This window comes from Rhizopus microsporus, assembly GCF_002708625.1.
Source record: "Rhizopus microsporus ATCC 52813 unplaced genomic scaffold scaffold_2, whole genome shotgun sequence".
NCBI lineage: Eukaryota > Fungi > Mucoromycota > Mucoromycetes > Mucorales > Rhizopodaceae > Rhizopus > Rhizopus microsporus.
In genome coordinates, this window is record NW_019671917.1 from 656876 (window position 1) to 679390 (window position 22515).

The following is a 22515-nucleotide window of genomic DNA, read 5'->3' on the forward strand; positions in this document are numbered from 1 at the left end:
AGAAGGTAGCATACCGCGCCAAATACCGAACTGAAAAGTTTCATATTATTTGAGTGAACACATTTAATTTAAAATAATTGTGGCACTATAAAGATAAAATCTTTGTGTCCACTACTGAAACCGTCTCTGCAACATGGGGATCCTTTACTTACATTGCGGATGTGCCTTTCATGACTGGGTTACAGCCGATAATATAACAACAGGTCTATGAAAAGAATGGAGCCTCCGACAAAGGGGAAATATGTATCGTGAAAGCAAGCATGGAAAACCGTTTAGATATATTGTTAACTGATGGCCCAACTCTAATAAAGTGGATACCCCCACCTTGCTTTAAATGACAAAAACAATTTTCTTTTTTTTTATCTATCCTAATTTACATTTATTATCTTCGTTTTCTTTATTAGATTCTACATTCTAAAAAAAAAGGGGGGGATAGCACTATTGTTTATGTTAGAGTACTTCTGAACAGGCTTTTCATGCCAAGGACTGAATTAACTATATGGAGATTCCAACTTAATTACTTGTAAATTCCTATGTTCAAGGCTGTCTTGTACAATTGTGAACACGCAAACGGAAGACTGTATGTTGGACAAGCTCTGAAAACACGGGTATTAAACCCTGGTACCATATTTTAGAGTAAAATTTTGTTGCCCCAAAAAAAAAACTCTTTCCTTTCCTTCTCGAAACATGCTTGCTTTAAGGCTTAGCTTTATAGTGGGAACACTGCTTAAATTCCACGTTTATCTTAAAATCCTTAATACGTTGGAGATGTTATATTAAAGATGTTTAATTTAAATATTGAGTAGCAATAGAACAAAAGATTTTTTACTAGCAAAATTAAATAAAAATTGCTTCTTCTCTTAGAAATATACGTGACCTAAGAGCACAATAAAGCTGATAAGATAATAAACATTTATCTGCAGCGAGAAAACTATCAAATGACAATTTCGTGAAGTGACAGTTAACTAAAAGTGTGAAGAGTTGACATGAATTATGACTCATAGAGGAAAGCATGCGTATGGCAAGTATAACTCTATGGGGGCAGTAAAAGCTTGCTTTGAACAACATTGTGCCAAGACAAGTGATGTTAGTATTTGTGTAAAAAAAAGAAGAGAAAGAAAATGCAAGCAGCTAATACGAGGGCTAAACCCTATATTGGATAATAAAGTCTGGACAAATAGGCACAATTATAAAAAGAGCTTGATAGCTAAGCTGTCTCAACAAAAAATTGTCTGTCCCAAATTATTGATTACGCTTGCTTTTCTAAATAAGAAATCATGCAAGCTTGTCTTCTATAGATTTTCTACAGTCGCTTTTTAACCTACAAGAGTATTGAAAACGATTACTGCTTACGATATTCTTTTTTTTTTTCTTTCTCATGAAATGGAGAAGAACGTTTTGATATTAAGTCGTCGCGAGGTTTCTGTCAGGCGCGGCTTTACTTCTAGACAACAGTGTACTACAACCATTTCAATCTGAAACAAGAGTCACAACGATTTCATGATCTTGTACGACACCTCAACATAATCCGCGTGTCCATGGTAACACTGGCCTTAGCATTCAGCTTGTGACACACATACCTTATAAATGGGGAAAACTCTATTATAATTTATTTATATACGTTTTTGTCAGTTTGGCGGTTTCTGTGCATAGTTGATGAACCATTTTACATTTGTTTTATAATTTCTACATTCTATCCCGCATTTTTCCAAATGCGCCTCAAACTCTTCAGGGTCTTCAAAATCAGAATTGATTTTTGCTACAATAGGTCTCAGCGCTAAGCTCACGTATTTAAAATCTTGCCTGTATGTGAAGATGACATCCCTTGAGTATATACACTCAACATACGACTGTTCAGCTTACCACCACAATTCTCCTGCTTTCCCACCGTGATTGATGGGTATCTGTCTATTAAGCATCGTCACATTTTCAAAGCCTGTTGATATCAGCCGATCATGGAGCTCTTCACCGATGTTAGGACACATGTTTCGATATAGTAACGCGCTATGTACTGTCCAAAAAAGAAAGATGAAGAGAGAGAGAGAGAGAGAGAAAAAAGCTGATGATTAAATATGAGGTTTTTCTTACCGCAACTTGGGTATATAGCTTCACTTACGTGCTGCTTCGTACTCTTTTGTAAGTGGCCCAGTATCTGTCATGTCCATGACAGGCTATAAAGATGGAGAGAAAGAGACAGCATGCTTTAGCCCTTGCTAAATTCACGAAACCAGCACCTTACCTCAGCCAGTTCCAAATATCCTCCAGGCTTGAGGATACGATAGAGTTCCTTTAGATTCTAAACAAGCTATGAGACCTCTTTGTATATTGTCCTGAAGAATGATTTACATTTTGCCAGTCTTTCTCGGTTAAACCTAGAATGACTAATCTTTGGTGTATATAATCAAATGTATTGTCATCAAAGGGTATATTCTTTGCAATATTTCCAGTGATAAATTCAACATTGGGAGGCTTTATGTTCTCTGGAAACAAGGCTGAAACATCTATTCCTATAAACTTAGAATTTGGGTAGGCGTCTCCCATCTCTAGAGTCCAAGTGGCAGGTCCGCAACCAGAATCGAGTACTTGAATGCCGTTTTCTAACTGTTTATGAACTGGAGCATGAAAATTACTAAAGAATTGGATGCGGCTTTAATAAACAAGATAAAATATATCGCTTTGTTTACCATTGGAAAATATGCCGTAACACCCAATGTTGTTGATGATTTCTATCAATCTCTGTCATTGTATTTTTTTAGCACAAAAAAAAAGTCAGCATTCTCTATATACTAAACTGTCATCTCGTGTAGTACACACCATCATCATCATTTGGCAAAACGTAGTTCACTTCTTCATCATCGTGATGTCTTCTACCATTCAAGTATCTATATCTATGTCCTGAACTTGTACTTTTTGACTGTGCGTAGCAATCGCTACGGTCGGCTGAGTCTGATAATCTATTTGTTTCATCGGTTGAAGCAACCACGACAGTACTTCTTGTTGCTCGTCTAAACAGCTTTTTACTAAAAGATGAACTCTTCTTTTCATTGCGATCAATCTTTTGTCGTCTTTCTTTTCGTAATAGTAGATTCTTGGAAGAAGCAGCGCCCATTTATATTTGTGTGAAATGAAAAAAAAGGAAAACAATAGGGAGAAGAGGCAAAAAAAGGAAAAAAAAGGGTTAGAACTTAACTTTATCGTCTACAACTCCAGTTACACTGCTTTGTAGTACTTGGCATCATCTTGCAATGTCTTTATAATTTTGTTTGTACAACTTTAGGATATTCTAGTTAAATGGTCATGTATTTAATAAAATATGTAATCTGTTACTAGGATACTTAAATTGTTGTACTTTTAATATATTCAATGCAGCCTGATTAGATGTTTGTGCATAAATATTCAAGAGTATGTAACAATGTTGACTGACCGTTGTTCCACTAATAATGTTCTTGTAGTAAACTAGTCTCGTGTGGCATTGAATTAGGTCTTACACGGCTATAGACGGGGAAACATTGTAACTATAGAAAATAGATTATGATCTGCGTATACAATTACTCATACACATACAACGTGAAAAATTGTATATTCATTGATTCATGTTGTATTTAAGCTTTTATTCAAGTCATACAAATGCTCTCTTAATATTGCGGTATTTGGCTTGGGGCACGCGCCAATAAAAAAGTCTACTGTTCAAACCATGGAAAAGTTTACCAGGCTATTCCATATATATATTTATGCATGTATATTTATACACATTTATATATATATATTATATATAAATGTATTTATCACTCATCATTCTTTCATTTTTAATCAAAAAGGGATTACGTAAAGAATTAAACTGTGAACATTGAACTTTAGTTCTAGAACAAGCTCGTCTTTTCTCTTTCTCTTCTTTCTCCTTTATGTTACCACACTAAGGGGGGCTGTTTATGGTTACACTCATTTTACTTGTTGTGCTTTATTGTTGTCTTTGGTCAAAGGGAAATAATGTTCCAAACTTGAAATGCTGAACCACTGGCACTTTCTTCAGTACTTCTGCAATATACATCTTGGTCATACCAGTATTCACTTTACTCCATGATACTAAACTGGCAATGTCATTAAGCATAGGGGAATGCTCAAAAAAGGGACCTCTTTTAACCTTTGTAAAGAAACATTAGTTATCTTTTGTGGTTTCTTTTCGACATTACTTCTAAAATGTATTGGATGCATCTAAAATACATATATTCTCCAGCACATTGATTTACTGTCTCCTTATTTAATATAGACCTTGGCTTTAATATCGGGTGATCTAGGTGTGTATAAGAAAATAGCTCTATATATTATCAACTCTCTTTTACCAATCAATTGAGAACTTCCCCAAACATACGGTAGAAACTGATGATCATCTAGACCCCAGACTCCATGACTACCTGCAGGCTCCAAGGAATATGTCTTTTGAATCTTACGAACCAATTCCAAGTATCTTTTTCAAAAAAAAATAAAATAAAAATAAAATAAAAGCTCAGCCAAAAGTTGGTCCCTATTGAGGTCATGTTTCTTCCACTTACCTTACAAATACTCTCAATACAATCGCTTGATAATCGTTCTCATCAAATCCTCCTAATAATGCGATACCAGCTAACCATGCAACAAAACTAAGCTCGTGTCCTGACCCATAATCAATTCTTGTTGCATTTCCAAATCCATTATTCAAATATTCCGTTAATTCGGGTATAGCTTTATGCAATTGTTCCTGTAAGACCTTCTCGAGTAACTCTCCAGAGGACTATAAATATATATACACATGGTTATTCCCCAAGTTTGTATGAAGAAGAAAAGAAAGGAAACAGATCTTAACATCAAATGATTTATGTATTCTTTTCTCTCAATACCTGATTCAATCTATCTACCCATTGTCTAAAGGCTTTGTTGCCAAATCTTTGAGGGTTATCTAAAGGAGGAAAATCATTTAGCCAAGAATCCATCACGTCAAGCATTTCCAAGATGCGTTGTGTTTGCTACGAAATGAGTTTGAAGTTTCTTTAATGTTATTCTTCTGTCTTCTGTCTTCTTTTTCTTACAGGTGAAGTAGTGCAAGGATCTGAAATCTTTTTCTTGTAAACACTTTCATTCAATAAAGCAATAAATGTCATCAATCTATCAAATGCAATAGATTTCGAAAATATTTCAATATCCTTTTGTTCATGAATACGACGCACTGGTTCTGTAGGTTGATAGGCTTCAAGGATATTCTCTAAAGGTGTTATTTTCCCGAGCATAATAACAAACAATAATAGAAAGGGAAGGATAAATTAAGAACAGTCGTGTTTGTGTGTCTGCTGCTTTTTTTTTTTCATGTTTATATCTATATCACCGAGAATATCACTAGTTGACGTAACAACAGAAACGCTACCTTTACTCATAGAACTACATAAACTGGTATTTCCTGTTAGTTATGGTGCCAAGTTCTTTCAGTTTGTGCTTAATTCAGGAGACTTGGCTAAACTAGGTAATGTTTGAAACCAATAGAGAAAAAGTATAGTGTGTTGACCAGACTGCTAGTTTACTATGATAATCAGTGTGCTGGAGCCATATGCTGTAGACTAGAAAAAACGAGGCCAGATGACTATTCGGCACGAATGTACATGATGACACTCGGTGTACTAAAACACTATAGAAACTTGGGACTGGGTATATTGATGTTGTTTTTATTTAGTTCATTTTGCTTATGCTATTACTATTATTATTAGGAAGCATCCTTATAGAATACATCATGTCCGTGGCTAGTAGAATAACATATCCATTGGTCACCTCTGTCTATTTACATGTTCAAGTTGTCAACGAAAAGGCCATTCGATTTTATTTACGTAACGGATTTCAGATAGAAGCCATAGCTCACGATTATTACAAGTTGAATGAAAATAGAGATGCCTATATCTTGTCTCGGCCTGTGATCCATTATAAGTAATTGTATACATATGCACGCATATGTATGTTTATGCAGATATGCTTAAAGAAGAGTACTCTTCTTTCAATTTTAACTAAAGGTTGCTCATCACGCCGAAATAATCTGCGATAATGGATACGCTCAAGATGTTTCGTGAACCCATCATTAATTAATGGAAGGCTATACTATCATGAAGAAAAGAGAGCGCATAAATTCATGACACGATTTAATAAAAAAGAATCTTTATCATGTTTTGGTCTTGAAGCTTCATAAATTACCACTTTTAGATATGATCATTATTTAAAACTACACGATACTTTGACATTTTAATCTCTTTTTGCATCATTTTTGGCAAAAGATGAGTTTCTATTATTTATTTTGTATAATTTATTGTTCCTTGTTCTCTTCTTCCTTTTCTTTTTCTTCTTCTTCTTCAGCTTTCAACATGGCTTGAATTCTTTCTTCTGCCTTCTTTCGATTGGCTTCAGTAGCCTTGGGTTGTTCTTTAATAAAGTACTCTTTACGTTCTTTTAATTTTTGAAGTGTAGTAGGAATTTCAGAGATTTTGGTAGGTACTGTGACCTTGATATCAAAGAAGGCTTCCATGGTAGAAAGAGGTAATTTGAGAGCATCTGACTTCTTGGTGTCTTTGACAGCTTCCTTGTTCTTACCATGCTTCTTTTTGTTATTGCCAACAAAGAAGAAGTCATCATCTTTCTTCTTGATAACCATGCCTTCAAATGCATTAGCGATTTCATTCGCATTGGAATCAGCAGAAGCATCGTTTTTGTGGTTAGGGCTAAGATAACTTTCCAAGAAGGCAGAGAGGTTATCACAGAGGGCAATTTCATTTTCAAATGCAGGCAAGGAAGCCAGCTCAAGTTCTTGCTTGGCAGCTTCTTGGCGTCTTTCATTTTCTTCTTGAACCTTACGAAGTTGCTCCTGTTCCTTCTTCCATTCACGTAATTTGCGAATAAACGTGTAGTATTCATCGTTATTTTTGCGATGCTCGTCACGAAGAGTGCGTAATTTGTTGTATTCTTCATCTAACAATCCCTTCAGACGGTTACGTTCATCATAAAGCTTATTACGAGCTTCTCTTTGCTTATTTTGATCTTCTTGGATCGTCTTGAATTCAGCATCAAGCTGTTCATAACGATCACTTAATTTCTTGGCTTCAGAATCATCGATATTCTTCTTTAATTCGTCATAAATAGCTCTTTCTCTATTGATTTCGTTCTGTTGTTGGTCAATGTCTTCGAATGAAAGACGATTACGCTTGAGCAACGAGATTTCTTGAAGCATCTATAAAGTGTCAACTCATAACACGCGTACACTAATGTATATCTTACCTTCTTTTCCTCGACAATTCTTACACCAGCTTCAATCTTCCTTTCAAGTTCACTAAGAAAAGATAAGTTGATCAAACATGCCAAGCCATATCATATAAACATACGAAATACGAGCATCGACTTCTTCAGTGCTTCTATAAGGGATCTTGCTCTGGAAACCTTTCACGACAGTAACCTAAAAAGTATAAGCATACATAATATTTATACATTATTATTTACCTTCTTTCTGATAGAGTCATTCAGGGCATCCAATTGTTCATAGACAGCCTTACGACTCTTCTTGAGTTCAGCCTGCTTTTCACGTATCTCGGCCAATTCAGTCTTGATTTGTTCACGACGAGAGTTATCGCCCTTGGGAGGTAACTTGGCGATCTTATCCTTGACAGCATCCTATAATGTAGGGTTCATCATCTTGCAAGATGATGCTTTTTTTTGCTTTTTAGAACTTACGAATTGCTTTTGAATCTTTTCGATAGAAGCGTTGATGCTTTCAATACTCTTTTTATATTCTTCCTCATTTGGCTTCTTGACGTGTTCAGGGAGAACAGGAGGAGTAGAAGAAACGACTTGGGTCATGTTGGCCTAAAAAAGTTAAAAGGGAGAAAGAGAGAGAGAGAGAGAAAGGGGGTGCGCGAGTAGAAGGGTTGGAACCCAATGGAAACAACCCTCAATTGTAGCGGCTACTTAATTTTTTTTATTGGATTGACGAGCTCCAATCCATGCTTAGATATGAAAAAAAAGAAAGAAAAAAAGGGTGATAAATGCTGTCAACTATATGTGTTTTTTTAATCAATAAAGTCTAAACAAAAGGGGGTTGCATACAGGCTTTTCTCTTGATTGCAGATAGTTTCTTTATTTGTATCTCTTTTTTCTTTTTTTTTGTACGCTGTTTCTCGAAATGATTAAAGTTTATAAACCATTCTTTTTTACTTTTGATTCCAAAGAAGCTTTCTTAGAATAAGCTCTCCAAGCAGGTTGAGCTAATCAGGACAGATATTTATTATGTATGTTTACGGCTCAATTGAGATCATGTAAATAAGAAATACATAGTCATATTACTCCCTTCTTACTCACAATGACTATGAGTCTGAGTTTCGTTTACAATTGCAAAAATGTTTACAAGAGTGTCCTTAATTCTACGTGAATTTGCGTGTACTAGCATGCTGCAAGTGGTATCATCAAGACAAGGTTGACTACGCATTTGTTACTTTTATTATTCGACTGATTCGCACTATTTGTCGTGTCAAGGTTCCCAGTACAGCATTTTTCTTTTTTTGGAGAAAGACGAACGGATTGACTTCTGATCCGGACAGATAATTTAAACAGAGTAGAATTTTACAAAAAAGGAAATCGGATATTATCCAATCAGGAACGACTAAGCCACATTCACTTTTATACACTGCAAAGCAAAAAAAAAATAGCAATTCTTTAATAGATTGACAAAAGATGGGTAAAAAGCCATTTCTCGACAAGAAGTCAGCCAAGCATTATCATGTTGTACACCGATCGCAAAAGGATCCTCTTATTAATGATTCCGAAGCACCCAGTCGAGTTCTACAAGAAGTCTTGCCTCTTAATCAATTGAAGGTAACAAATAAAGAATAGAAAAGAGAAAAAGACGCTGACTTTGTTGTCAAGCATAAAACACAAGAAGAAATTGATAGAGTAAAAACAAAACCACAAAAGTTGACCCAGGATGAAATAGACCAGTAAGAAGGGCACCCCATGTTAAAGATAGTCTCTTTAATTTCTTTTATAGGCGTGTAGGTCAGGCAGCACTGCACGGTATTTTCTTTGACGATGCTGAATACGATTATATGCAACACTTGAAGCCTATTGGAGCCACGGATGCAGTATTTTTGGAAGCACCTGCAAAGAAGGAGAAACCAAAGACATTGGACGAAACAAACTTGTTCAAAGAAGATGAATATAGACCCAAGAAGAATCCTAACCTGATCGAGTTACCTGCCGATGTTTTGCCTTCAAGCGTTGAAATGAGTGTAGGCGTTATGAATCAATCAACAGGGCTCGATCAAGGTTTACAGCCTGATATGGATCCCAGATTACGTGAAGTGCTTGAGGCTCTTTCAGATGAAGAATACATCGATGAAGAATTAGATGATGATTTCTTTAACAATCTTAACGCTGATGGTGAACCTTATGATCCAGCTGAAGATGAAGAAGAGTATGTCGATTCTGAAGAAGAATATGAATATAATGAACAGCCTGAGGAAGATGGTGATAACTATGACTGGGAAGCAGCGTTCAAAAAGTAAAGACACACATATATATATACATGCTGAATTAGATTACTTAACCCAGATGATAGGTTTAAATTGAGTCAGGCTCGTAAAAGTGCTGATAGTGACGATGAGTTTGATGATGATCGATTTGATGGACAATCAAGAATGACTGGATATTCCGTCTCTTCCTCAGCCATGCATCGTAATACCCAATTGCGTTTATTAGACGATCGATTTGAAAAGATTGAAGAAGAGTATGCTGATGATGATGATGAAGAAGACGAAGAAGAAGTTCAGGGACAAGAGCGTGCCGATTTTGATGCCATCTTGGATGACTTTTTAGAAAAGTATGAAATTGTAGGAAGAAAGATGCAACCCAAGCTAGAGGGTGAATCTTCTGTAGAAAAGCTCGATACATACCGTCAAAGTTTGGTAAAACCAGAACTACAAACAGATGAACAAACAAAGACCACTACCTTGGTAAGGGCTAAATTGACAAGGGAGGCATTAGAAGCTATGCCTGAGAGACCGACAGAGAAGAAGAGAGCAGCATGGGATTGTCAGACTATTCTTTCCACATATTCTAATCTGGAAAACCATCCTTCGTTGATTACTGATAGAGCACCTCAAAAGAAGATTAGAATTGATCCCAAGACAGGCATGCCGATCTTGGTCGAAGTTAAACGTAAACAAAAAAAGGATCAAATTGATGAAGAAGAGGAAGAAGAAGAGGAAGAAGAGGAAGAAGAGGAGGGCACACGTGAGAATAAAGGAGCACCTAGATCAAGAAAAGAAACCAAAGAAGAAAAGAAGGCACGGAAAAATGCAGTTAAAGAGGCTAAAAAGGTAAAATAAAAAAGTAAACATGAATGAGCTCCCATTAACGCAATTAACTTCAGAATCGAAGAGAAGAGAAAAAGACAAACAAATACATCTTTAAAAACGAAGAAAATAAACAGAAAAAGAGTCTTCAGCAACAACGCCAAGCGAAGGCGGCCACACATATTTTATAAACATTGTACAATAAAAACTCATTTTACTGATTTACATCTTGGATTTGCCCTTGTACTTTTCAATTTCTTCTGCGGTCAGAGTAGTAATGATCGCATTCTTTGACAAAGGAAGTCCTATTACTTCTTGAGTCATTCTTAATGTCATCCCCCACAAGTGCGGCCCATCCGTTGTTTGCTTGAGAGCAATGGCAGGTACCAAAACAGAAGACGGCCAAAGCCTCTTGATCTTTTCATTCACAGTTGTAATAGCATCAAAGGGGATAATTGGATTTGACAATAGATACCGTAATGGAACCCCTAAGAAAACGATACATTAATTAAGCATATTCTATCACTCATTTACACCAGTGTTCCTTACAGATAGCTTCAGCTATTTCCGAATTGGGTACGCTAAGAGATGGTGTTTGTGGTGTAACCTGTAAGAAGACTATTTTTTTTCCCATATTATATAATTCATATTGTAATGCAAAGTAATAAAAGTAAACTTACCGTGAGGAACAAGGATCATCACTACCTTACTATCATCATCATACTTTTTAATGGCTCTTGGATCCAAAGTGGCAAGATGAATAAACGCGCTTGAGCCTAAATCCAGACCTATCTCTTCTTTACATTCTCGAATGACTGTATGTAAATCATCTTTATCGCTAGGTTCGCTTTTGCCACCAGGAAATCCTACTTGTCCTGACCATCTTTTAGAGGGTTAATTATTATTTAAAGTATGAGATGAGTCACTTACGGGTCGCCCGGTCGAACTGCACGCTGGATATAGAGTAACTCAGCTTGGCCGTGGCAGTCATTAACCCAGGGCTCATTGAAGAATTCTGATACAGTCGAGGGCAATGGATCATGGTTACTATTGTGATCTACAAAGGGTTTCCATCGGATAATGGCTGCAACGCAAGCATGGCGGACATCAGATATAGGCGCTATCGGCTGACGGTTTCTTTCAAAGTGATCTAGTCTGTTGATTATATCTTTCAAGTCTTTACTTTTGCGTGGTCAATTTAGCCATCTTTATTCAGTTTCTTTCGAAATACCTTGCTTTGACATTTAAAAAAAAAAAAAAAAAAAAAAAAAAAAAAGAAAGGGTGTTCTTTTGTCATACATGGGCGCACAAGAGTCTTGTGTTATACATTCTAAATTTATTTTATTAAACTCTTCTTCTGTTATTGTAGCTCTTCTTTCCCAAATCAAATGGAATATACTTGTATTTGATCATATGACCGATTTGTCTACGCATAGTTAAACCGAATAAGATAAGGAAATACATCAATAAGATTGGCCAGTAAACAGGGATATCAAATATACGGAACATTGTACAAAAGATAGAAATAAGAGTTGCCTTAGTTACAGAGTACCTATTCACAATCCATGATCAATATCTCCCCTCTCTCTCTTTTTATCTTGACATACCAAAACTTGAACTCGGGAAGACGACGAATAAAAGGTTTGAATTCTTCATCATTCTTTAAGGGAAGGGAAGGACCTTCTTCCATTTCATTTGCTTGTGTATCAAGTTCGACTGAAGGGTCAAACTTGGGTGTCAAAAAAGCCAAGAAAAGGTTCAACATGTAGATTCCTATGGTCATTAAGTACATCTTTTCCTTTTTATAACAATGTATCCTATTTCTTTTGTTTTCTCTCTCTCTTTACCTAAAGCATATCTATATTACAATTTAACGTGTTGGAATTGTGTGTATACAGTTAGATTAATGAGCTTACGCAATAATGTACCATCCTTCTCCATAAATGACACGTGCCATGAACAATACCAAAAGTACTGCTGTCGCTGTCCAACGGTAAGGTACAAAGGGTGTAATCTGATCTAAGAGTTGCTGAAATTTCTAATTGACCGTTTTTTAGTTTTTCGCCCCTTTCCCCTGTGTTGCAAACTTACTCTTTCCAACTGTGACTTTTGAGCCATCAAGTTAGATGTTGTACCCTCTGGTTCACCAAATTCATTCATTTTGACTTTTTAGAAAGAAAAGAAAGAGAAGAGAAAAAATGTTTGCTGTTGTGCAATGAACAATGCTGCGTATGATTGGCTGAGAAAATTATAAATTAGGTCCTCAAGCAGATGATGTATATGGACCATCTTTAACAATAAAGAACTACAAATAGAGTAACAAAAGCGAGCCAAAGTTAAAGGATTGCATCTTTTTAGTGAAAAAAAAACTAGTTTGGCATAATAACATGTAGTCTATCTCTCTCTCTCTCTCCTGGCCAAGGGAAACAATGGGTCTAGACATCATATCTTTACCAAGACATTTAGCAAAAAACTAGTACAGTACAATAATCAACCAAATGTGACGCTTTCTTCAAAGTATCTCTAACAGCCATTCGATAACTAAAAGTACTTGTAAATGTCTTTATCTTGTCTAACATCTGACTTGATGCTGCTCTCAGAGATCCACTTTATATAAACATTGACGATATAAATCGATTGCTTTTAGAGACTATCTCAATAATATAGAGACTCATTGTCATTGGAAACGCTATCCTCTGTTAATCTTCTTCTTTTAACAAAGAGAAACGTCTATTTATAAACGACGCAACAAAGTGGATCAAAAGCAAAACTAAGGCTGCTTCCTATTGGCTGATACTACTGCATTTATTGTGATAATGCTTTGATGCTTTGACATCATTTATAAAAAGGTTCTCTAGGGCAAATTAGAGCAATAAATTCAGGCTTCAGTTCATGCTGTGATATTTGAGGACTGAATCCTTAATGGACTTTACAACCTTGGACGGTCGTGATGAGACGCAGCCAGCTAAATAAAATGAGCCAATCAATTTTGACCTTTTTTTTGTGACCACCTTTTCTTTTTTTGAAGTAAACCCCTAGCCCTTTTTTTAAAAGAAACTGTTTTTCAACAACAATGAGGAGTCGAGTACTTCGTGATATAAAAGCTCGTCAGGCAGTGGCAGATAATGAAGTCGTTCGACAAGCATTCAAGTTTATTACTAGAAATGAAACATTACCTGCTAGAATTCGTCATCAAGCTCAACTTCAATTGAATGCTATGCCAAAGAATACTTCACCCACTTATATTCATAACCGATGTGTCGCTACTGGACATGGCAGTGGTATCCTTCGTGAATTTAAACTATGTCGATATCAATTCAGAGTAAAGGCTTTGAACGGTGAGCTTCCTGGTGTGAAGAAGGCATCATGGTAGAATGGAAAAGAAAAAGAGAACTGTATTATATATATATGTATTTGTGTATTTGGGAATAAACGTCATTTTTGAGCAGATGTATCTATTTTATAAACAGTGTAGAGGAAATCCCTTTTCTAGTGCACAGTAAGGGCATTTAGGTCTTTCAAAAGAAGTAGAGGATGTATTAGGTACATAGTCTTGATCACTCTTCATGAAATGCATAGATACATCAATTGTCGTAGGATAGATTTGATCCACCAAGACTAGTAGTTTATCTGATACGATTGTTTGTTGGTCTTGTTGCTTTATACAATCAGGTTTTATTCTGATCTTAACGTCTAGTTCTTCATGCTCCAAAAGTACGCCCTCAATCATATCAAACTCCAACATACCGTTTGCTGAGAACAAGGAAAACTTTCGTATGCTATCCGAGCTCATATTTTTTAATGTGATGTGGGCAATCTTTGAATAGATCACGTTCTGCTTCATTTGACATTCTAAATAAATACGACTTGGTTCAACAGTGCATAATCTATCCTCATTCATGCGCTGCGTTACTGACTTTGCCACTCCTTTTACGACTGTATATCTATTTCCAAGCGAATCTGGTAGCTTTTTCTTTTTTTAAAAAAACGGTGAGTTTAAGAAAAAAAAAAAAAAAAAAGGTAACTTACAAATCGTGCGTCAAGCAATGCACTCACAGTTCCCTAAATAACGATTGTGTTTAGTTTTTCTCTATTTTATTTTTATGGTTGCCTAGAAACCTTTCCACCGCTCTTTCTTCCCTCAACTTTATTATCATGTTTTACGTCACTAACTCCCTTTGACCATATATCTGCTATACTTTCCATGGACATAGATCGCTTTTTGGAATACTCCCCTGAATGTTGTATTCGTTGTTTTGGTAATGATTCTTTACCCTGTGATGTGTTTATAGATTCCATGTTTGTCAATGGTAACTGAGATGATTTTTGGTTCAAACCACATTGTTGTTCTAGTTGAGCGGTTAAATCTTTTTTATTGTCAATAAGAAATTCGTTAATGTTTAAACTAGATGCAAACGAGATTGAAAGATCATCGTCTTCGTCGTCGTTCATATTTTATAAAAAAGGAAACACAATTTACACTTTTAAAAAAATATACAAAATCAAACAAATCTATAACTTTTACATTATTTACAAGGTGCACAAAAAAAGAAAATTATGCTTGAGGAATTTGAAGATTCGCTAAAGATTGATTATAGTCTTTGTCAGCAAAGTCTGTAGTAGGATAGGATGATGATAGATGAGGATTGAAGTTTGAAAAACACCACATGTCTTGATTTATCGCAGAATATCCATGTGATTTTTGATTAGATTGACTTGTAGTTTGATATGTGGGCATAACTGTCATTTCTGGCATATTTTGGTTTGTCTTGACTTTAATAAACACATTAGAGATGACCAAAGGAAAATGATATCTTCATACTTACTTGAAGAGGTTTGAGTTGCATAATCCAAAAGTTTTCTAATTGTCGCTTGTTGTTGAGCCTGTGTCTTCTTCATCTCTTCCATATTTTGTAACAGATTAGAATAGTTTTCTTCAAGTGTTTTGAATTGCCGTAAAAGATCAGCCTGATATTGCTGCATAGTGGCCAAGGATGCATGAACATCACCATTTTCTCTTCTCAACAATTCAGAATCCATGGTTTTGCGCTTGATATCTTCCAAGAGACTAGGATTGTCCCTTTGAAAATTTTTATGAGAGAACTCCCAGACTTCATATTCATTACTGCCTCTTTGGCCACGAGGAGACTTGTTGATCTTGTGAAAACCATACCTAATTCGTCTAAGTACATCGCGAAACAATAATCCATAGGTCGGCTACTTACATATTCAACTGTCGTACGAAGCTAGAATAATTTGAATGCTTGAAATGTATAGGAAGTATATCTTGTGAAAAACGAGTAGCATTATATATGAAAAAGGAAGTGCCAGAATTGTTCCAGGCAATGAGATGCTGGTTATGCGCATCATTGACAATGCTATTTCATCATGTTAACTCTTATACTGCATCTCATCATTTGACTGTTTATTACCTGAAGAGTTTGGAAATAAAGGTACTGACGCCTTTCTTTGGTGATCTTTTCGTAGATTCATCATCTTCCCAATGGCTTTCGCTTGTTGAAGCAGATGAACAGGAAAAAGAACGTTCAGTAGGAATAGAATAGAGAGTATCGTAAAAAGTGGACTGAGGGATATTAACGCAATTATATGTAGACATGAATATTGTTATGAGTAACACAATTGAGGAGGGGAAATAAGCGGGTCTATTTATGTAATAAGGGGATTTCCTTAAAACACTCAGGGTTCAATGACGTACATTTTGATTGGAGCCATTTATCGTGCCACTTCGTAACAACATGACAACGTTATTTCTTCAGCTACCTTATTTGGAATATAGGGATGTCTCGGCACTCACGCACAGCTCATTGTTCTTTTACAAATAGGTCAATCAAAGGGCTACTTGGACTGTTTTATATATGTTTATTCAAACAAGATATACTGAATCAATTCCTAGAGTACACTCATTTGTTATCTCATTACTAGGCAACGCAGCAACATGTCTTTTTCTGATTTCTAGATTCTGTCATTCACTTTCCAATACGTAAAGCTTCGAATTTTCAGAGTCCGATCACCTTTTTGAAACATTTTCTGCATTTTGTTGAATATAGACATATCCCATATTTCAATAAACAGGAATATAGCCTCTCTATCTATCTATTTTTTCTCATTGATATACATCTATATAGATAAAATCTATGGATTATATTGATGTGTGGCTATTCAATTGATTTACTTTAATAACCTCCCAAGGCTGATAGTCTAGAATGGATACCATTTGCATGAATTCTTTGATTTCCTTTGTGTAATCCCAATCGTGCGATAGTTCGTATGAAGTGAACCAATGGACACTCATCGGTGGATAGAAGTCGCTATGACAAATGATTTTACATTTATACTATTTATATTTGCTATTTTATTGGTTCAGCTATAGGAAATATAATTGTTTCATATTATCCAATGGTTTTGGCCCGTTTAGTCCCAGTGCTTGAAGTACTTGGTCAGCATTAGGAAGCTGCCTAACAAAATCAATGACAGCAAGCTCCTCTTCATTAGATAGGATGGGCCTATAGATCATCACCTTCTTTTGCCTTTTTAGTTTACGCCATCGATTAGCTCTATCTTTTGTCTGATTGGAGAGCATCGTGTTAAAGTGCTGTTGCTGACGAGAATCGATAAGACCTTCTGTTATTTGCATAACTAGCATAGAAAGTAGGGCACTAATAAGCTCATTTCTTCTAGCTTCTACACTTAAAGTACAAAGGTGCGTGATGGTAAGAAGGGCAAGAGATCGATTTGATATTGATTCTTCGCCAAGTAAAGGATAGTATATCTTGATAATGGGAACACTATTACCTTGCGCATCATTGTCATTTGTATAGGATGCATAATTAAGGCATTCAATGTCACTTGTGTTTTGAGTCAACAGCTTTCTCAATTGCTGATAACCAGGCGTTCCTTGAACATGACATAACTTGCTCCAGTCAACAAGCTCCTGTTAAGAAAAGTTAGAATGTAAAAGATGTACTGATGTTAACATACGCGTATTGTCTTGATTAAACTCGAGATATAATAACAGTCCATTTCGTCAACAACGTCATAATCTTTTCTTAATTGATCTTTTATGAGCTCCATCGTATATAGAATAGAAAAATATTGCTTCAATCCTAATAATATACGGTAAGAACATACATGAGGGGAAACAACATGTCTTGTCACCTGCACGCGTCAATCTATGTACTAGATATTTGGATCCAGTGTTAGCATAATCATATCTTCTTATCACATCTTCACTTGGAAGTGTTTCAAAGAGAGCACCAAGAAAGTATACAATCAGTTTTGGAAAGAGTGGACACAAACTGAAGCCGTTTTGTGGATGAAGAGCATGCTGAAATCCTTCTTTTATGACTTTGCATTCATATGGATGCATCCACAAACACTCCAAGTTTTCCTTCCAAGTTGACGTGACCTGTTGTCGAATGATGTTACCGTTGCGTGATAATAAAAAAAAAAATGATAAAGACTTACCACGAACATGTTGTCTGTCATCCTAGTCGACAGCAAGCACATTTTGAACAAATAGTTCCATCCTTCTTTTGAAAACTTATCTTTCAAACCATTCTCCTGACCATCCTTTGATATATTCCGAAATGTTTTCGATTTGGCAATAGCAGGAAAATGGTCAAGCCACAGTAGTTGTCCCCAGTTGTCTGAAGAAGTAGGTTAAAACCAGCATTACTTTCTTTTACTTTGTTACCTGCTGCGGACTCTAATGATCGTATGAGATCATATGATGAGCATGATGGTTGATTGCCGTATTTGTCGTTATCATGCTGCATAAATATAGCTAGCCTCTCCAGATATCTCAGCATCAATTCTTTATCTTGAATTTCGACTCTAGGTGGAGGTCTAGAACCGTCCGATTGCTTATAGAGGCCCAAGAGGTAAATGAAATAAGATCCTACTTGACTAGATACGCTGTACATGACAGGAGCATAATCAAGTTGAGAAATAAACGTTTTCCAGTCCTGTTCTTTTCCAGGAGGAAACTCGCAAAAGGTGTTGAAGATATAAAGAGCCAATCGGAATGCTTCTTGATCTTTAAAGCTTCTATCCGTATCTGATATGGTGTTCATCACAATAAGATCTGTAAAAACATACTTGCTCAAGAATATATCAATCATATATCCTTTTGCTTGGTCTTGTAGTATTACTGGGCAATGGCTGTCGTTCTATATATGTATATATGTTCTTTTAGTAACGGTATCGTTTTTATTACCCTATAAATACCTTCACAAAAAGCAATTTGAATACTTGACAGATTTCTTTAGACATAGAATCATTCAATGCCTCCAAAGAAGTTATGTCTGCAAATACAATCAAAGGCAGAGCATCTGATGATTTGGTTAAAGTGCAAATATTACCAAGGCTTTTGAGTAAAGGAACAATGGCCTTATACTGGTTCTTGTTGCCTATGGAAGACTTTATCAATTGATATACAACCTTGTATGGCCATAGAATTGACATCTATGAAATCAATTTGAGTTCAAGTGAGCTGATTATATCACTTATGCACTTACTAGTACCAACTTCTTGCTTGTGCTCTGCATAGTAAAACATTCATCATCATCTTCTGTTACTGTGATTTGGTTAATTATCAATGTCAACTCTTCATTAAACCTAATGTTCCATATTTCTGCTAGTCCAAAGCAAGGTAACCTCTCGTTGAATAGTAACTGCCTAATAGAGTTAAGATATTCCGGTGATTCAATGCAATCGATGGATCGTTCATATATCAGACAAGCATCCTACAGCGTAAATAGTTAATATGCTGTAATTAAACATCCTTTTTTCATTTTACTTTAATAATATACAAGTTGTTCTTATCTCCTGACTGCTCATAAAGTTTAACGAGCTCCGAAAGACGTTTACTGAAGGGCTCCAAAAGCTTTTCTTTTGCGATGAATGATCCTATTACAGTCTCAGCGCCTGCTTTGACAATATCTCTATAGTATAAAAGATAAGGCTTTTATTCTTCTAGATATCATACCACTCTTACCTGGACCATATATCAATAAACTGTATCATGATCTTAAGCACAGATATCCAAAAGCGATCATTGTTTATCAAGACATTAATGCACCATAGCTTAACACGCATCAGTGACTCTTTTGCAGTATCACTATTTCTTATAACTGTCTGAAGCTCTTCAAATGCTATCAGATATTTTTCTTTTGACTGTAAACTTCTACTTGATGATTTATTAAAAGTAGGAATGATCTTTCTTTCGAGGTGGCTACAAATCAAGACAAAGGCTGTCTCATGCTCAGATAGCTCAGCTTCTTTATGCTTAACAGACTCCCATGCTTCTTTTAATCTTGACTCGTATGCTCTACAGCAATTGAATGAGCCAATCGTTTCTTTTTACACAAGCATTAGAAACACAGTGATAATTACCTGGTATTTTGACAGTTTCTATTTTGCAAATAAATGGTATATGATAACTTTCTTTTTTTGCTTGTGGAGCTGGATTCAGACAGAAACGCTTCTAATTGTGATCGAAAGGTCGCTGGTATGGCTGCAACTATCGCCTGTGGAATCCCTCCGGGGCATATTTGATGTATCTTTCCCATAAAAGAAAGTATACCTGATACCCTTTTACTCATACTATTTCCCATTGTTTTGTTACGGTTTTGTAACGAGGCCTGTATGAGCATCTGCTGAAGTAAGTTTGCAATCACAAAGAGACCTATTGGATCTATACTGACTTTTGGTTATTTCCCTTTTCCCCTGTTATTATGTTTTGCGTACCTTCTGAACCTTGGCGTATCTCTTCTATAAATGCATCCTCTGATTGCTGATAAAAGTCTTCGTTATCGACATCAAGAGTAAATAGCAGCTTGATATAAGTGGTATATAAGTTTGCTTTGAGCGATTTTACGTCAGACGCGTTTTCTTTGAATATATCCTGTAGAGCAGAGAGTGCAATCTAACAATCCTTTTGTTTTAGCAATACGGACTTTCCTAATCCTGTTCTATCTCTCTCTCTCTCTTACTCTTGTATCAAGCGTATATAAATGATGAATAACTGCCGTATATAGATCATACATGTCTATCAATTTCAAAAATTCACTTGTTCTTAATCCATCCGCAAACCTTGGCACGGAAAAGTCATTATGATACTCTGCATATGCTTGATCAATACTACGTACGCCTATATTTGTAGTAGATTTACCTTGTCTGTTTATCAAAGCATTCAACAAAACCTTTGCAAATGCTGCAGACACTGTAAAGGATTTGGTGCGATCAAAGGTTGTATCAAAGTGTTCTTGAAGTAACTCTGTTGTAATGGCTTCCCTGTTGATCTGATGAATAATGTATAAATGAAGCATTACTTTGTCTCTCTTACCGAACTGAAGGATTCCTTTCAAAATACTCCAACATTCCATCAAGATCTGACTAAAATCTCTTTACTTTTTAGCATTGGCAACATTTGCTTATACTTTCACATACTTTAAATCTTGCTTCAACACGTCTCTCTGTTTGATGATCATCCACAGCTGTCATCATTAATAAAAATAAAAATAAAATAAAATGCATAAACTTTTTTTTAAATAAATTAGCATTTCATGGACAAGACTACGCAAGAACAAGTACTTTTGTATGTAGCCAAGAATCTGGACAATATTCCTTTTAAGACATTAAGGCTAGGAGAAGTCGAATTAAGCGACAAGGAAAAGCTTGAACAAATGAAATCAACACTTGAATTAGATCCTGGGCTATTTCTTAGCAAATGGGGTCGCCATTTATCTCAAAGTACGCTTTCATTATTTCAATGTCTACAAGATGATTACGAAGTCAACTTTTATTTGTCTTCTCTTCTTTACAAGCAAAGTCCACCCTTATTACCTAGAGAAAATGCACGACAACAAAAGTCTGCTTTACACACTCTTTCACTAAACAGAAGATATGAATATCTTAAACGTCAATTACGGCATTCAGACTATTTTTCTGATGAAGCTATGCAATTAAGAGAACCAGAACTATATGAACAATTTGTAGGAAGACATGTACCAGCAAGTGAAAAGAACAAGCCTTTTGAAAATGACGTTACTCTAGTCAACCGAATTTTGAGCAATATTGATCGAAAATATGTTAGTGATAGGCTGGATGAGCAGCGACAAATTGAAGAAGAGCAATTTGAGGAAGAAGAAGATACAGATGATGAAGATATAAAAATGAAAGATATTCAAGAAGCACCTAGTAGTATAGCTTCTGAAAGAACAGGCGAGGCAGACGATGGGAATATTGAAGAGGTGGAGGATGAAGATATTGAAGCTGTGATGCAATATAGGGAAGAGCAAAGACAGGAGCTTATAAGATTACTAGAAGAGAAGTTTTTGGCAGGGAAAGATGTAAGTGTCGCTTAAAAGGTGTTGACAACGATATTCATTGTTATGTTTAAGGATTTTGACTACACAGCAGTTGATTATAATGAAGTAAGTGCGCCTATAAATAAATGGATAATATAACCAACTATACTTGAATAGGAATATGATGACCTTGACCAGCAAGAAAGAGATATCCAAGACAAGTATTTTGATGAAGATGACAATCTTGATTAAAAAGAAAGCATAATTAAAACCAATAAAGACCTTAGATGAAGGTGGTATATAAAAGATTTATTTAAAAACAAAATTAAAGAAATATATAATTTTTGTACCCCACAACTTGGCTAAAACGCTATAATTAGCAAACTAAGAAAGAAACCGGAATTTGCCGAAGTTGACTGGAAAGAGTAGCGCCTTTCTGTAAGCAGAGCTGCAGTCTTTAAGAGGATGAATTCATCTGTTGGTGGAACAATGGTGTATTCAGTGCTTCGTCGAAGTCAGTGTCTTCCAGAGTCTGGTGTCAACATTCGAGCCTGGACGTAGGTCTAGGCTGGGAGGTTGTTCAATACTGGGGAACCGCCCGAGGCTAGCAATAGAGCAGGGAAAACCTAGAGCACTGGCACGGCTGTAAGATAGCACGATGGAGAAGTTACTTGGATACACTACCACTACGGGTGGGAACTGCCCTTTTACCTTTTTTCCCATTGATTTTTTTAAAGCTGCTGTAAGGAGAACGAAGTTGAAACCGTTTCATGGTGATACCCTTTTTGGTATCTTATACTCTGCATGTCCAATGCAAGTTTTAATGATTTATGATTTAT

At 35.9% G+C, this 22515-nt stretch overlaps 12 protein-coding genes across 12 annotated transcripts; 4 read left to right on the forward strand and 8 right to left on the reverse strand.

Annotated features, from left to right (window-relative positions):
- Positions 1 to 1517: 1517 nt before the first annotated feature.
- Positions 1518 to 3164, reverse strand: RHIMIDRAFT_57786 (S-adenosyl-L-methionine-dependent methyltransferase). Its single transcript, XM_023615430.1, has 6 exons — positions 2685 to 3164; positions 2347 to 2629; positions 2240 to 2296; positions 2117 to 2171; positions 1864 to 2011; positions 1518 to 1803 (listed from the first exon to the last, which is right to left on the reverse strand). The coding sequence occupies exons 1-6, from the start codon at positions 2741 to 2743 to the stop codon at positions 1629 to 1631; spliced, it is 777 nt and encodes a 258-aa protein (XP_023469833.1). The 5' UTR covers positions 2744 to 3164; the 3' UTR covers positions 1518 to 1628.
- Positions 3165 to 3958: 794 nt separating this feature from the next.
- RHIMIDRAFT_286038 (Phosphotyrosyl phosphatase activator) lies at positions 3959 to 5261 on the reverse strand (the record flags this gene model as incomplete). Its single annotated transcript, XM_023613336.1, has 6 exons — positions 3959 to 4141; positions 4191 to 4291; positions 4341 to 4465; positions 4551 to 4768; positions 4875 to 5000; positions 5064 to 5261. 6 exons carry the CDS (start codon positions 5259 to 5261, stop codon positions 3959 to 3961), a joined length of 951 nt encoding a protein of 316 aa, XP_023469834.1.
- Positions 5262 to 5337: 76 nt separating this feature from the next.
- RHIMIDRAFT_233728 (acyl-CoA N-acyltransferase) lies at positions 5338 to 5950 on the forward strand (the record flags this gene model as incomplete). The annotated part of the gene is made up of 3 exons (XM_023608020.1): positions 5338 to 5491; positions 5545 to 5673; positions 5733 to 5950. 3 exons carry the CDS (start codon positions 5338 to 5340, stop codon positions 5948 to 5950), a joined length of 501 nt encoding a protein of 166 aa, XP_023469835.1.
- Positions 5951 to 6316: 366 nt separating this feature from the next.
- Positions 6317 to 7857, reverse strand: RHIMIDRAFT_233729 (uncharacterized protein; the record flags this gene model as incomplete). The annotated part of the gene is made up of 5 exons (XM_023608021.1): positions 6317 to 7234; positions 7282 to 7333; positions 7386 to 7456; positions 7501 to 7671; positions 7732 to 7857. 5 exons carry the CDS (start codon positions 7855 to 7857, stop codon positions 6317 to 6319), a joined length of 1338 nt encoding a protein of 445 aa, XP_023469836.1.
- An 828-nt stretch (positions 7858 to 8685) lies between these two features.
- On the forward strand, positions 8686 to 10537 carry RHIMIDRAFT_289002 (Low temperature viability protein; the record flags this gene model as incomplete). Its single annotated transcript, XM_023613606.1, has 5 exons — positions 8686 to 8868; positions 8920 to 8990; positions 9041 to 9553; positions 9611 to 10370; positions 10424 to 10537. The coding sequence occupies exons 1-5, from the start codon at positions 8728 to 8730 to the stop codon at positions 10535 to 10537; spliced, it is 1599 nt and encodes a 532-aa protein (XP_023469837.1). The 5' UTR covers positions 8686 to 8727.
- Positions 10243 to 11590, reverse strand: RHIMIDRAFT_289003 (uncharacterized protein; the record flags this gene model as incomplete). Its single annotated transcript, XM_023613607.1, has 6 exons — positions 10243 to 10370; positions 10424 to 10834; positions 10896 to 10964; positions 11027 to 11229; positions 11277 to 11523; positions 11578 to 11590. The coding sequence occupies 5 exons, from the start codon at positions 11588 to 11590 to the stop codon at positions 10569 to 10571; spliced, it is 798 nt and encodes a 265-aa protein (XP_023469838.1). The 3' UTR covers positions 10243 to 10370; positions 10424 to 10568.
- A 14-nt stretch (positions 11591 to 11604) lies between these two features.
- On the reverse strand, positions 11605 to 12948 carry RHIMIDRAFT_265322 (putative Golgi membrane protein). The gene is made up of 4 exons (XM_023611807.1): positions 12438 to 12948; positions 12263 to 12384; positions 11954 to 12163; positions 11605 to 11898 (listed from the first exon to the last, which is right to left on the reverse strand). Exons 1-4 carry the CDS (start codon positions 12504 to 12506, stop codon positions 11691 to 11693), a joined length of 609 nt encoding a protein of 202 aa, XP_023469839.1. The 5' UTR covers positions 12507 to 12948; the 3' UTR covers positions 11605 to 11690.
- A 440-nt stretch (positions 12949 to 13388) lies between these two features.
- RHIMIDRAFT_310748 (uncharacterized protein) lies at positions 13389 to 15187 on the reverse strand. Its single transcript, XM_023614684.1, has 4 exons — positions 14945 to 15187; positions 14466 to 14883; positions 14376 to 14408; positions 13389 to 14319 (listed from the first exon to the last, which is right to left on the reverse strand). The coding sequence occupies exons 2-4, from the start codon at positions 14796 to 14798 to the stop codon at positions 13807 to 13809; spliced, it is 879 nt and encodes a 292-aa protein (XP_023469840.1). The 5' UTR covers positions 14799 to 14883; positions 14945 to 15187; the 3' UTR covers positions 13389 to 13806.
- RHIMIDRAFT_197297 (glucocorticoid receptor-like (DNA-binding domain)) lies at positions 13420 to 13719 on the forward strand (the record flags this gene model as incomplete). The annotated part of the gene is made up of 1 exon (XM_023606191.1): positions 13420 to 13719. One exon carries the CDS (start codon positions 13420 to 13422, stop codon positions 13717 to 13719), a length of 300 nt encoding a protein of 99 aa, XP_023469841.1.
- Positions 14834 to 15723, reverse strand: RHIMIDRAFT_300577 (winged helix DNA-binding domain-containing protein; the record flags this gene model as incomplete). Its single annotated transcript, XM_023614356.1, has 2 exons — positions 14834 to 15519; positions 15572 to 15723. Coding segments are annotated over 2 exons (582 nt in total), but the record flags the coding sequence as incomplete, so codon positions are not given.
- Positions 15724 to 16522: 799 nt separating this feature from the next.
- RHIMIDRAFT_265325 (uncharacterized protein) lies at positions 16523 to 20897 on the reverse strand. The gene is made up of 15 exons (XM_023611808.1): positions 20817 to 20897; positions 20713 to 20762; positions 20539 to 20660; positions 20360 to 20487; positions 20115 to 20292; positions 19761 to 20061; positions 19363 to 19695; positions 19165 to 19309; positions 18884 to 19111; positions 18594 to 18830; positions 18061 to 18535; positions 17832 to 18013; positions 17523 to 17772; positions 17346 to 17470; positions 16523 to 17298 (listed from the first exon to the last, which is right to left on the reverse strand). Exons 1-15 carry the CDS (start codon positions 20871 to 20873, stop codon positions 16732 to 16734), a joined length of 3378 nt encoding a protein of 1125 aa, XP_023469843.1. The 5' UTR covers positions 20874 to 20897; the 3' UTR covers positions 16523 to 16731.
- Positions 20888 to 22023, forward strand: RHIMIDRAFT_310751 (uncharacterized protein). Its single transcript, XM_023614685.1, has 3 exons — positions 20888 to 21718; positions 21770 to 21802; positions 21854 to 22023. Exons 1-3 carry the CDS (start codon positions 20933 to 20935, stop codon positions 21926 to 21928), a joined length of 894 nt encoding a protein of 297 aa, XP_023469844.1. The 5' UTR covers positions 20888 to 20932; the 3' UTR covers positions 21929 to 22023.
- The last annotated feature ends 492 nt before the right edge of the window (positions 22024 to 22515 follow it).

Coding starts and splice junctions, on each gene's coding strand:
- RHIMIDRAFT_265322 (XM_023611807.1), bottom strand. CDS start 12,506: ATGAATGAATTTGGTGAACCAGAGGGTACAACATCTAACTTGATGGCT. Junction 12,385..12,437: donor AAAAGTCACAGTTGGAAAGA/GTAAGTTTGCAA, acceptor ACGGTCAATTAG/AAATTTCAGCAACTCTTAGA. Junction 12,164..12,262: donor GAAGGATGGTACATTATTGC/GTAAGCTCATTA, acceptor CAAAAGAAATAG/GATACATTGTTATAAAAAGG.
- RHIMIDRAFT_57786 (XM_023615430.1), bottom strand. CDS start 2,743: ATGACAGAGATTGATAGAAATCATCAACAACATTGGGTGTTACGGCAT. Junction 2,297..2,346: donor CCGAGAAAGACTGGCAAAAT/GTAAATCATTCT, acceptor TAGCTTGTTTAG/AATCTAAAGGAACTCTATCG. Junction 2,172..2,239: donor GATATTTGGAACTGGCTGAG/GTAAGGTGCTGG, acceptor CCATCTTTATAG/CCTGTCATGGACATGACAGA.
- RHIMIDRAFT_265325 (XM_023611808.1), bottom strand. CDS start 20,873: ATGATGACAGCTGTGGATGATCATCAAACAGAGAGACGTGTTGAAGCA. Junction 17,773..17,831: donor TGACAGACAACATGTTCGTG/GTAAGTCTTTAT, acceptor ATTCGACAACAG/GTCACGTCAACTTGGAAGGA. Junction 17,471..17,522: donor ACATAGATTGACGCGTGCAG/GTGACAAGACAT, acceptor GTATATTATTAG/GATTGAAGCAATATTTTTCT.
- RHIMIDRAFT_310748 (XM_023614684.1), bottom strand. CDS start 14,798: ATGAACGACGACGAAGACGATGATCTTTCAATCTCGTTTGCATCTAGT. Junction 14,409..14,465: donor GAAGAAAGAGCGGTGGAAAG/GTTTCTAGGCAA, acceptor ATCGTTATTTAG/GGAACTGTGAGTGCATTGCT. Junction 14,320..14,375: donor CATTGCTTGACGCACGATTT/GTAAGTTACCTT, acceptor TTTTAAAAAAAG/AAAAAGCTACCAGATTCGCT.
- RHIMIDRAFT_310751 (XM_023614685.1), top strand. CDS start 20,933: ATGGACAAGACTACGCAAGAACAAGTACTTTTGTATGTAGCCAAGAAT. Junction 21,719..21,769: donor AGTTTTTGGCAGGGAAAGAT/GTAAGTGTCGCT, acceptor GTTATGTTTAAG/GATTTTGACTACACAGCAGT. Junction 21,803..21,853: donor CAGCAGTTGATTATAATGAA/GTAAGTGCGCCT, acceptor ATACTTGAATAG/GAATATGATGACCTTGACCA.